At 38.7% G+C, this 12,260-nt stretch overlaps 1 protein-coding gene across 5 annotated transcripts in view; it reads right to left on the bottom strand.

Annotated features, from left to right (window-relative positions):
- Positions 1-12,260, bottom strand: part of LOC117391316 (peptidyl-glycine alpha-amidating monooxygenase-like) — a 34,045-nt gene that overhangs the window by 4,464 nt on the left and 17,321 nt on the right. For all 5 annotated transcript variants that reach the window (XM_055232012.1, XM_033989093.2, XM_055232015.1 and 2 more), the window contains 3 exons: positions 9,297-9,400; positions 9,021-9,211; positions 8,715-8,762 (listed from right to left, as the gene is read on the bottom strand). In XM_055232012.1, coding sequence (XP_055087987.1) covers positions 8,715-8,762; positions 9,021-9,211; positions 9,297-9,400 — 343 coding nt within the window. The remainder of the gene's footprint in view (positions 1-8,714; positions 8,763-9,020; positions 9,212-9,296; positions 9,401-12,260) is intronic.

Genomic DNA, 12,260 nt, shown 5'->3' with positions numbered 1-12,260 from the left:
GAGGAGTCGGGCCAGGAGATATATATATATATATATATATATATATATATATATATTAGATTAGAGATTTGGCCTGTAACATGTAGCAAAACATAAATATGCAAGGCTCAAAGTACAAATTGCTTTCCAAATGCATTCTTTTAAAAACTCGCCTTCAGAGAAAGGCTTGCTACCTTTTGCTAATTTGAATGCCAGCAAAAAACTTGCCTTGGTACTTTGATCGGACTTTGGTGAAAAAATATTTTGTTGTCCACGCTGTATTAAACACTCAGCGCTCACTAACCACTTTTCTTTTCTTGTATAAGGTATTTTTGCAGAAGGGCTGATAAGAGAATAAGAGAGGAATAAAAGGTTGTAGCTGAAGTGCGCCCTAATTCGGTCACATTCGGCGGACCGGATTAATAAGCCCAACGGACCGTATGTGGCCCCCGGGCCATAGTTTGCCCACCCCTGCATTAGACAAACTTTACACACATTTGAATTTAACAAGATAACAATGAAGCAAAATCCAAAAGTAAATCAGGATATCACACATAGGACCAGAGAGCAGCACACAGAACTCAATGGGCATGTCAGGGGGACAGATATACCAGGAACTCATAAAGACATTTTAAGCACACCCCTGCCTCTAAAGGATCTGCTTGTCTTCAGTTCAAACAGTTAAGACATAACATTAAATCTATATTTTCTATTTCAAGTTCCTTGCAGAAGGTTTAGGGAAAAAAACGCAGATGGAACGATAAAGCCTTTATCAGTAATTTTTCTATGCACGTATAGCTTGAACAAAAAAAAAATCCATAGTGAAAAGATACAGTTTAGTACTTCTAAACTGTTCAAAATAAAACATGAGGGCAACAGCATGAAGTCCACAACACTTGCTGGACCCACCTTGTCCTTCAGCTAGCAGCTTGCTTCGTAGTGGCTTTGGCATATCCTCAAGCTGATGGAATTTGTGGACTCTGTCCCTCACCAAAACAGGATCTTCCCTGGCTTTGTAGACTAGTTTACCAGTAGGAGAGGCCAGTTCCTTGCTTAGCATTATGTCTCTAATTTGAGCCACCAGCTCGTCCTGAGCTCTAAGCATGTCGCTGGGGCTAAACTTGTGAAAATAACCTACATCTTTGCTCTGCCTTAAGAGCTTTGATATTTGTGAATACAGGTCACCTGCACAAAGACAAGTAAAGACAGTAAAGAGCAGGAATAAAAGACATGGAAACTGACAGCAAGATGCTACAGCTGCATATGCAAACAGAGAGGGCATCTGTGTTTGAACCAGTCCAAATTTAAAATTCAACTGAGAAGGACAGGTTAGCCCGCAAGAAACTGGAGAGAAATGATGAATGTCAATAAAATGCCTTTTTACAGTTAATATGGACTACTTTAATAAAGCTGACAACATATACACTGGTTGAAAATAATTAGAATGTAACTTGTAAACAGCACTTGTACGTGCATATTGAGGGATTAAGAACAATTTTATGGTTAAAGAGGGGGTATTTTACTTTTATGTGCTAACACATACATATTTAGATCACCATGTTCCCTCTGCACCCCCCCCCCCCCATGTATTGTTTTCATGATTTTGTATATTCATGGAGAATTGTTGCGCAGGAGAATGGGTGACATAGGCTGAGCATTGGACAGAATCTTACAGCTAACCATAAGGAGGGTTCAAATAGGGTCAGGAGAGATTACTGAAACATGCATGGGTGACATCTAAAACCTCTTAGGTATGTTCCTGATGAGAGAATAACATAACGTGGTAGAAATCTCAAAAAAAAAAAGGTGATTTGGCACAATACCCCCTCTTTAATGTAATATACAGTTTGTGCTTGTGAGAGGTGCTGTGGGTGCTCTGATGTCCATTTCAGTTTTAAAGATGCATTGCGCAAGTTAAAATGATCAAAATGACAAATATTTCACTCCTGTACTTGCTTAAGCAATTACCTGATGTACAGAATGCCTCTATAAGCTCACACAGTCAATTATATGAGAGCATTTCAGGTTTGAAAAACTTGTGCTGTCTGAGAGGAAGCGATGCAATGTATGTCCTTGGTTCATTGGATCTGACCTCTTCATACACTGTCATGAGCGGGGTTTTTGCGATCATAGCAGAGTTGGAAGATGAATTCTGCATTGTCAAAATAGAGACTGACCTTGAGCGCTTCCCAAACAGCCATCTGAGCGGCAAGAGACAATCAAGAAATCTGGTCGCACTAGATAAAACCATACTTTAGAGTAGAGTCTGACCGGCACCGGCGCCAGAGTTCGACAAGAGTAAATATCTGAGCAGCATTTGGGAAATGGAGAGAGCTCAGATTTACGCAGGGTATAAGAAGCAATGTTTGGCAAGATCCTTCAAAAAAGTGATTATAGTTAGGTTATAGTTGCCTGTTATACATTTCAATTTAACAAGATAACAATGAAGCAAATCCAAAAACCAAAAGTAAAACAGGATATCACATGTAGGACCAGAGAGCAGCACACAGTGACTCAATGGCCATGTCAGGCGTACAATGAATGCGTGAACAAAACACAGCCCATGTCACATCAGTTAATTTTGACATTGGTCTAAACCAGTTTAAGATCTCATATCCATAGTGAAATGTAGTGTTAAACAAGTGTTAACACAGAGCTTTAAGTATTGAATCATAAGAGATATTCTCTTGCAGACAAGCAGGATTAAGTGTAACCTTTTAGCTATTGCATTTGTTTACAGAGCTTTGTATGACATTTGAACAGCCCTATTGAGACAATAGGTTTGCAAATTGCATAACTGTTAGAACCAGATTTACCATGAACTCATAAAGACATTTTAAGCACACCTCTGCCTCTAAAGCACATGTGTCAAACTGAAGGCCCGCGGGCCAAACATGGCCCTCCACATCATCTTATGTGGCCCTCGACAAGGTAAATTAAAAGGTGATGGTCTCAAAATGTCAATTTATCAGGAGATACACAGTTACAAAGCCATATTTTTACATCTAGGCAAATGCATGTGCAATATTTGTGACCTGAATAAGTAATAAATACAGAAAAAGTTAATTCAAAAGTTAAAAAAGTAGTTTGATTTATTTTACATCTGGCCCTTTGAGAGTAGCCATTTTGCTGATGTGGCCCTCATTGTAATTTAGTAATTATCCGATGAATGTATGGCTTGCATCAAAAATATCCACAGTGAAAAGATACAGTTCAGTATTTCTAAACTGTTCAAACTGTTTTGGCATATCCTCAAGCTGATGGAATTTGTGGACTCTAGTCTACAAAGCCATGGAAGATCCTGTTTTGGTGAGGGATAGTTTACCAGTAGGCAAGGCCAGCTCCAAATGCATGTAGAGCCAGCGTTATAAGCTGTTTTCTTCTACAGAGGTCAAACTCCCCAACAAGTACTCACAACTGTACAGTCAGAACAACGCAGAACAAACTACTGTCCCCTTTACACAGCAGACTGAGGCCAAACAGCGCATTTACCAGAGATATCATAACGTTACAAACGTGCACGCTGCATGACAGCGCTGATACAAATGTAAAACCAAAGGTGAACCGCCAAGAAATTGGCTGCATTTATGATGAGTAACATGAGCAGGGGAGTCCCCTGTCACATTGGTGATGTCTTTTTAGCGATCTGTAAACCCTAAATGCACATGTCACTCCTGCTCTAGTTGCCTGTTTGTACTCCAATCACAAAGAGTCGCCAAATAACTATGTTTATCAATAAAATCCAAAAGAATCTGTATATTTTCTTGTGTGTCGAAAACAATGAGTATTCGACCGCACGCCAGAGCTTAACCAATGGAATGCCAGGAAAGTCTTTATGGCCACCTAGCTTTGCTTCTGATTAGTAACCTTTACAGTCAGTCTGTTTTAGCTGATTAGTTTTACTGTCTCTAATCAATCATCTCGGTCTTGTTTACCTCCCGAAACAAAGAAAAAACTTTGCAGCTCCTCTGAATGAGACAAAAGAGCTGAGTATGTCTGTGATCGCTGCTGAGACAATAAAATAACAAGCCCCAATACACTGACAGTAGCTATAACCATTACTAATGCAGTTATACTTTCCAACAGTGTGATAAGAAGTGACCTACTGTTGTTTTTTCGTCTGATGAGAAGGCTGATATTTCATGTTAATCTAGATGTTAGCCAGGCACATTGGCTCCAATCACATTAAACTACAATGGTCCGAGGTGTTGGAAAATGACTTCAAATTGCTTATAGACACAGTCCTAAAGTCCAGAAAACAATGCATAATGTCTGGTCCAATTCCATCTTCCAGTATGGATGATATGAAATTTAGTTGAATATGCCAACTTCACGTTTGGCTGAAGGGTTATTGCAGTGCTCTTGGAATTCCTTTTGTGGATTCTGGAAGAAGAATAATCTGTATGTCCATGATGGCTTTCATTTAAATAGAACTGGGAAAAAACTGACAAGAGTGACAATATCAAACTAACGCTGGTGTCTGCACCTCATAGGCCGAATGAATGACTCCTTATGTGTAGGATAAACAGCAAAGAAAGAAAAATTATTGGAGGTCATGAAACTTGGTTGACAACAATATTACTAGCAAATCTAATTCCCAGGCGTCAAATCAATCCCAGTCAAACTCAAATAAAGTTATTATCCCTAAGGAGCTAGGTAGGTCATATCTAAAACTTCAAGACAAGGAAGGTACTGGGAATTATACATATGGATGTAAGTAGTATCTTATCTAAATTAGATTACATTAAAGTCTGGGCAGATAAAACAGACCCAGATATATCTATTTTCTGAAATCTGACTATCAAAAAAAATAAGTGGTAAAGTTATTATAAATTATGAAGTTTTTCATTGTGACAGGCTATCTTGATATGTGCTGGCGCCCCTTTGCCCCATTATCTTGCGTGTATATTTTTGTTTGTTTCGGGCGTGGCTGGTCGCAGTACAAAATAAGCCGCCTATTCAACGCGTGCTCACACACGCTCACTGCGCCTCACCATCCACACCTGCGGCATGAGCTTGTCGTTGTGCATGCTTCACGGCTCTGACTGCTGCTCGGTGCAGGATACTGGTTAACTGCAGTTACCCTTTTCATCTTTGACCTGGTGGGACCGCTTGTCCTGTTTTTGCCTTTTGTTTGCTAAGGTTAGTTTGGAGACGTTTTCTGTTTTAAGTTAGTGATGTCGACACAGGCTTCTACGGCCCTGTACGGAGTTGACCTGGTGCCTCATCCTTTTGTTCTGGTTGGCCGGCTCATCAGGGCCACCTTTCTGTTGTTACTTTGTTTTTTGGGCATGTGAGGGGGTTTGGGGCATTTTATTGAATTAAAATTAACTTAAAATAAACTATTTAACTTTTCGTAACCTTTTTCACTTCTGTGTCCTCTTTAATATGTTTGATCCCCCCGGGTTGAGACGAATCTAAAGGAGGTGGCGTTGCCATTTATGTCAAAGATCACCTGTCTGTGGACTTTCTATTTTCCTGTTCACAGCCCAAATGTTTTGAATATCTGTCTGTGTCTGTTTGTTATGCAAATGATCCTAATAAAAAATAGGCTCTTCCTGGTATTTATCATGCCCTTCAGCCTATAAACAAGATGCTTTCTAAACTGGAAAATTATGAGGCCCTAATAATGGGTGATATAAATATTAATAGCATGGAGAAAGACGCATCCACGCGTAAAGGTTAGAAGATCATATAAACATTGCAATGAGCAGGCCTTCATCTCTGACCTGTATTACAGTGATTATAAGGGTAAGGTCAGCATTCCTTGACCCTGATATTGCCTGAAACTTTTTTTAAAATACATTTAATGAAACTGTAGATCAATATGTGCCTCTAAGAAAATTTAGAATGAAAAACTGGAGCAATCCTTGGCTCAACTCAGAAATTTAAAGTTTCATTAGAGAAAGAAACGCTGCCCTGAAAACTGCGCACACAAAAAGTTGGATTTGGATTTGGAAATTTTTTCGCCAGAAGAGAAATAAATGTTTATCAGCAGTTAGAAAGGTAAAATATCGTACTTGGTGTCTGCATTGATAGTGAAGTTCTGGAGGACAGTCAGATCCCTCTCAGAACCAGTATTCATACATTACCAACCAATATTTTATTTGATTCAGCTATTGTAAATTCTAAAGAGGAAATATATGATGCTTTCAATAAGCAATTTATTTCTGCATGTGATGTTTTGGATAATAATGTGGTCCTTCTGATCTTGATTATGTTGAGTCTGAACCTCAGGCAGATAATCACATTTTTTTTTTAAGACCTTTCACTTAAATGGAGGTCTTAAATGCTCTCCCCTCCACGGGAGATGATGACCTTGATCGAAAACTTCTATTACTAGCTGCCCCATATTCAGCCTCTATTACATATTTTTAATTTATCAATACAAGTGACAGTTATACCAGAATTATGGAAAATAGCACCTTTACGTAAGTGTAGGACAACTAAAAATGTAAATAATTTCAGGACAATATCTAAATTACCTTGTGTTGCAAAGGTTTTAGAAAAGTTAGTTACAAATCAAGTTACACTTATTTAAATAAATGCTCCATATTAAAGTCTTATCCATCAGGTAACAGAAAAGGGCATAGTACTGTCACTGCAAACTCAAGTTTTAAATGATATTTTCTCAGCCCTTGATGATAAACAAGATAGTGTAGCTCTGATTTAACAAAATCTTTTAATTCGATGGATCATGGAGTTCTCTTGGAGCATATTGGATTTGACAATGCTACATGTAATTGGTTCCAAAATTATCTTTCAAACTGAACCCAGGCAGTGTTAGCCATGGATTTAAATCAGATATTCTAACTTTATGTGAAGGAGTGCCCCAAGGCTCAATTTTGGGCCCCCGACTTTTTTTAAAAATTGTTTTTATTAATTCTACTGGTTAAAATTTAAAAGAAAGCCACATGCATTTATATGCAGATGATGCTTTTTTGTGTGCAAGTGCTCTTTCTGCTGATCAGCCGCTTTTAAAACTGTAACAAGGTTTTAATGAAATCCAAAATTCCCTGATAAATCTTAAACTGTCTTTGAACGCAAATAAAACTAAGTATACATTTTTTTTTCTAAAAAAAACATTTAAGTAACGTGCAAGCTACAAATCTTTATATGCTAAATGGTACATCCTTTGAAAGAGTCGACACTTATAAAATATCTTGGATTTTGGCTTGATGAAAAGTTATCCTTAAAAAAAACATCTCAGAATCATGTAATCATTTAAAAATATAAATTATTACTTTATTAGAGAATGAAATATTGTATTCCAATAAATAACAAAAAAGAAATAGTGCAAGCAACGTTCCTCTCCATACTGGATTATGGGGATGCGGTGTACATGCAGACTTCAGACCCTAATACCAGATCACATGACTATATAAGTCTAAGGACTAGCTGCACCAGAACTGAGACGGGAAAGAGGGCTTTTAACTGTTTTGCTTCACAGAAATCCATTACACTCAAACAAAAAGCAAAACTGGATACGTTCGTGACACAGTCAATTTAGTAATCTGATAAACAACTTTTATACTGTACACACACCTGCACCTGGTTTTAAATGTTTTATATGGGCTTGTTTGTTTCGTTTGTTTTTCTGTTTGTATTGTATTTTAAAAGGGTGCCCATGAAAAAGAGAGTCCAAGTGCTCTCATTGGGTTCCCCTGTATAAATATACATAAATAAAATAAATTGAATCTGTGTAGCTACATATAGTGTTTTTGTTTGATAGATGCACTGCACATTATGCAGTTGCAGTACATGAATAACAGCTTGTTGTGAATTGGTCACTTGCTGTGTCTTTGCAGCGTTACCGCCAATGTAGTTATGATTATGAAGTAATGTGTGACTTTTTCGCAAACTGCATTTACGTGAGCCATGATGACATAGTAACAATTGTTTGCGAGGAAAGCTAATCATTATTAGCAACTTATGAGTTTACCAGCATAATACAAGCAAAATAGAATCGACACTGATCAAGTCCTTTCAGGAGAGGAAGGCCGAAGATGTGTCTGAAAGTAGTTTGGGTCATGTTCGTACCAGTCTGAGCACAGTGGACGCACACAGCGCTGCAGTTGCAGTTACACTTCAAGCCAGATGTGGCAAACTAGTACAAAAACTCTAACTTGCGCAATGCTCTTTTAAGACTTGCATGACGGAAAGCACTGTACGTTGTCAGCCCCTTTTTTTCAAAAATACATTTACAGGGTGTCCAAAAGTCTCTGTGCAATTTAAAAAATGTATTACAAAGGCAACTGATAAGATATCTTAATCAGACTTGTTCTATTGTACTCAGTGGTTTCCAAAGGTTTTATCTCGCTTAATACACCTCTCTTTTACACAATTGATGTTTTTCTCAGATTTTCTTAGTTGCCCACTTCTCTTTCTACCCAACACTGTCCCTGTCTCTATAAATTTCTTGTTCCATGTATGAACTGACATGATGGTGGCTCTGTTCCAGTCTTTGTTCTGTATTTTCGCTGAGTCTGTGTATCTGATTTTGCCTCTTTAATAAACAGGATGCTTAAACTACACAAATGCAATGTGTTTAAAAACTTTTTATAACTACTGAGTACAACAGAACAAATCTAATTAATATGTCTTATCAATCGCCTTTGTAATTACAATTTAAAATTGTAAAGAGACTTAATGCTGGATTAAATGCAACCTGTGAACTATATACAGTTTCCATTAACACTATTAAAAAAAATGTATTCAAATGATAACCAGCTTACCTTGGTCCTGACTCTGAGCAGCATCTTTGGGTGCTATATCTTGGTTATCTTTGAAAGGAAAATAGTGACGTCAATTTTTTATTTGTATTGCAACATTAAGAATGGTTGATTTTCAGAATCTAGATTGTCAATCCCTGATTGACAAGATTGTAAATATCCAAACAAAACCTGATCCTTTCAATTAGTGCCGATTCTATGATATTAGTGATTAGGAGTTTCACCTGGGCTCCATCTCCATTAATTACTATTGGCCTATAAAAAGGTTTTGATGTCATTTGAAAACCCAATAATATGAGAAGTACCTACCCGAATGTCCCTTGTGTGTCATAGAATGCATTAGGTTTGGTGGTACATTAATGGGGACATTGGCCTCAGCTGGGATTTCCTGGAACAACTCTTTTGAGCCTGTTTTCATGCAGTTGAAGAAGGGGATTGCGTGTTTCCGGTCCATGTAGTACATTATGTAAAAATTGCACATCTCATCATCAGAAGTACTACTGCACCAGGAACAGACACAAGAGCATTAGCAATCATAACCATAACACTTAAAATACAAAGAAAACATTAAAAGAAAGCATTTACCCAATAGAGGTTTTAGAGGTTCTCCCTTCACCAGTAAAAACACATCTGGCTGCAAGTGTGTCACCATATTTAACTTCCACATCCTTATTAACCGGATAAAAAGCCTGTAAACAGCAACATTAAGGGTTAATAAATAATGTAAAATAGTGGACGCCATTTTTTACTTGCCCAGACACCCAGATCTACTTGTCTGTTAAAACAAAAGAATGCTTCATTTAAATTAAGTGTAAATGTGTTTTTTTCATATGGATACGAACATGACACAAAATGTGACAGGAACATCTATAGTCTAGGTCAGGTGTGTCAAACATGTGGCCCGGGGGCCGGATTCGGCCCTCAGCTGGTTTGTAATAAAAATACACTCAGCAAAAAATTGAATTTTAAATTTTTTTTCTTTTCTGATTGCTAGCAAAGTAGCATCATCTTCGAAACCATAATAATGAACTTTAATCAAACAAAGCTGTGCTCAAAGCTAACACACAAGCACTTAAATGACATTTTGAAATTGGCAGCTACTTAGGATATGCTGCCTGATATTGATGCAATTGTGCAGGCTAAAAGATGCAAAGTTTCTGGATCAAAAACAAAGCATGACTAAATCCTGTAAAATAAAAAGGTAAAATGCTGATGATTATAGGTCTGGATCTTTTTTTTTTGTTTTTATGTGCACAATATTGAGTTCAAATCATTTCTGTATTAATCTGCACATGCTCTAATAAAATCTAAATGTTTTTTTTTGTTTCAAAATTACAGTATTGAGCACAAAAATGAGACAGTTTCAGGTTGTTCTTAATATTTTATAAAGGAACAGTTCTCTTCAATTTTACATGTTTCGCTGCACAAATGTTTCTACTTATTGCAAGTATTTATGCTGTGAGTTTTCTGGTCCGGCCCCCTTGAGATCAAATTAGGTTGTATGTGGCCCTCAGACCAAAATTTGTTTGACCCCCTGGTCTATGTGCTGTCATCCTATAGAAAAGCCATTGTGACAACATGCACTTTCATTGCACACAGTTTTGCCCTTTACAAAGAACACTTACAATGCATTGATACACTCATAGGCCTGTATTTGCTTTTAGGATGTAGTGTTGTTTAAATGGATTTTAAGGGATTCCATATCTGTCGTCATCTGTGTAACGAATCTTCTTATTTACTTTCTATCTGTTAAAGGAAATGTGAGCTTTATGTGAGTATATACAGGTTACTGTATTGAGTTTAACCTCTCTAAGCCTCCTTCCCCCGACACTCACCCAGTTTTAGAAACAGACTTTCACTTGCACATAACACATCGCAAATATTTTAGTTGTAGTACATAGCAAAAGACGAAGTTCAAATCTGTCAATTGGACAAATCGCTGTAGAAGTGAAGACGTTTCGCTGCTCATCCTAGCCGCTTCTTCAGTTCTGGTCAGATTGCTGGTGGCCACTGCCTTATATCTATCTGAGGGGACGGATACACTGAAACTGTATACAGATATTGTTTCCAGTTTCAGCTGAGACTACCCTATTCAGCCCTGAACTTGTCAGACCGTGAGCTTACTCAGTCAGAAAGAGAGGTACTTTCCAAAGGACTGAACTTCTCTGTAACTTCTAACCAGATCCCCACAGTGGACTACATGACAGCAGCAGAAACAGCCATTAGAAACAATAAGCTTACACAGGCGGAAGCTGGTGACCTGAGAAGGAAAGTAACAGCCACACTGAGCAGCGCCAAACCTCCTCCCTCCAACATAACATCAGAGGAAAGGAAGACTCTCACTGCTCTAGAAAAGGACCACAGCATCAACATTTTGCCAGCTGACAAAGGGAGATGTACCCATGATCCTGAACTCAGCTGATTACGAGGCTAAAGTGAACAGCCTCCTCAGTGACACCGCCACCTATGAATTACTGAAATGAGACCCTACCAGTGGGTACAAGAAGAAAATCATAGACTGCTTGCAGAAGCTGGAGAAGGAGGAAGTCACTGATAGACAGCTGTATTACAGACTCGCTTACAGACTATCCTGGTGATTCCGTTCCTTGTATCTATGGCCTCCCAAAGATCCACAAAGAAGGAGTACCCTTCAGACACATTGTATGTAGTGTTGATTCTATCACATACAATGTGGCCAAACAGCTGAAGACCATCCTGGCTCCTCTGGTGGGCAACATGGAGCACCATATTGAGAACACAGTAGAAATTGTGAGCAAAATCAAAGATCTCCAAGTTGATCCGGATGAGACCATGGTTTAATTTGATATGACCTCTCTTTTCACTTGAATCCCTACATCGGTAGCGGTGGAGGCAGCAAAGAGGAGGCTACCGCAGGATATTAAAGTTAAAAGAGAGAACAAAACTGACATGGGACCAAATCTGCAAACTGCTGGAAATTTATTTTAATACCACATATTTCTAGTTTAGAGAAAACTTCTACAGGCAAATCCACGGCTGTGCCATGGGCTCATCGGTCTCTCCTATTATGGCTAACTTATTGTCATGATCCCAGTCTGTCCTGCCTCGCTTGTTGTCCTTTCCCCCTCCTTCACGTGTCTGAGTCTGGAGCTGGGCGGAGATCTTGGCTCCTCCCATGCACACCTGGAAGCAATCATCATCAGCTGCACCTGCAGTGGATAAGAGGAGTCAGGACCCGACACTCGGCGCCAGATCGTCCACGTGTTCACGTGAATATACCTTACTCGGCTTTGTTCATGTTTTTTCTCTGCTCTTTACGTGCTTACTGGATTACCTTTGCTCTTAACCAGATCCCGCTCCTTGGACCAGCTCAGCACTCCCGCCTTTGACCCTGCTTCCCTGTGCCGGTACCGTACTCCTTGTCTCAGACTCCTCACGTTTTCCCCCGGACCACGGCTACTCCCCACTCCCGACACACCATCTGATCTACCGTCATTTATCAACCCTCACCTTGTAAATAAACACTGTTGAAACTTCCCTGAGTTATGTATTTTTGGTCCCTTGTGCCTA

This window comes from Periophthalmus magnuspinnatus, chromosome 23 (assembly GCF_009829125.3).
Source record: "Periophthalmus magnuspinnatus isolate fPerMag1 chromosome 23, fPerMag1.2.pri, whole genome shotgun sequence".
In the NCBI taxonomy this organism is placed as follows: domain Eukaryota; kingdom Metazoa; phylum Chordata; class Actinopteri; order Gobiiformes; family Gobiidae; genus Periophthalmus; species Periophthalmus magnuspinnatus.
The sequence above is the reverse complement of the archived record's forward strand: the minus strand, read 5'-3'. Positions and strand labels throughout refer to the sequence as shown.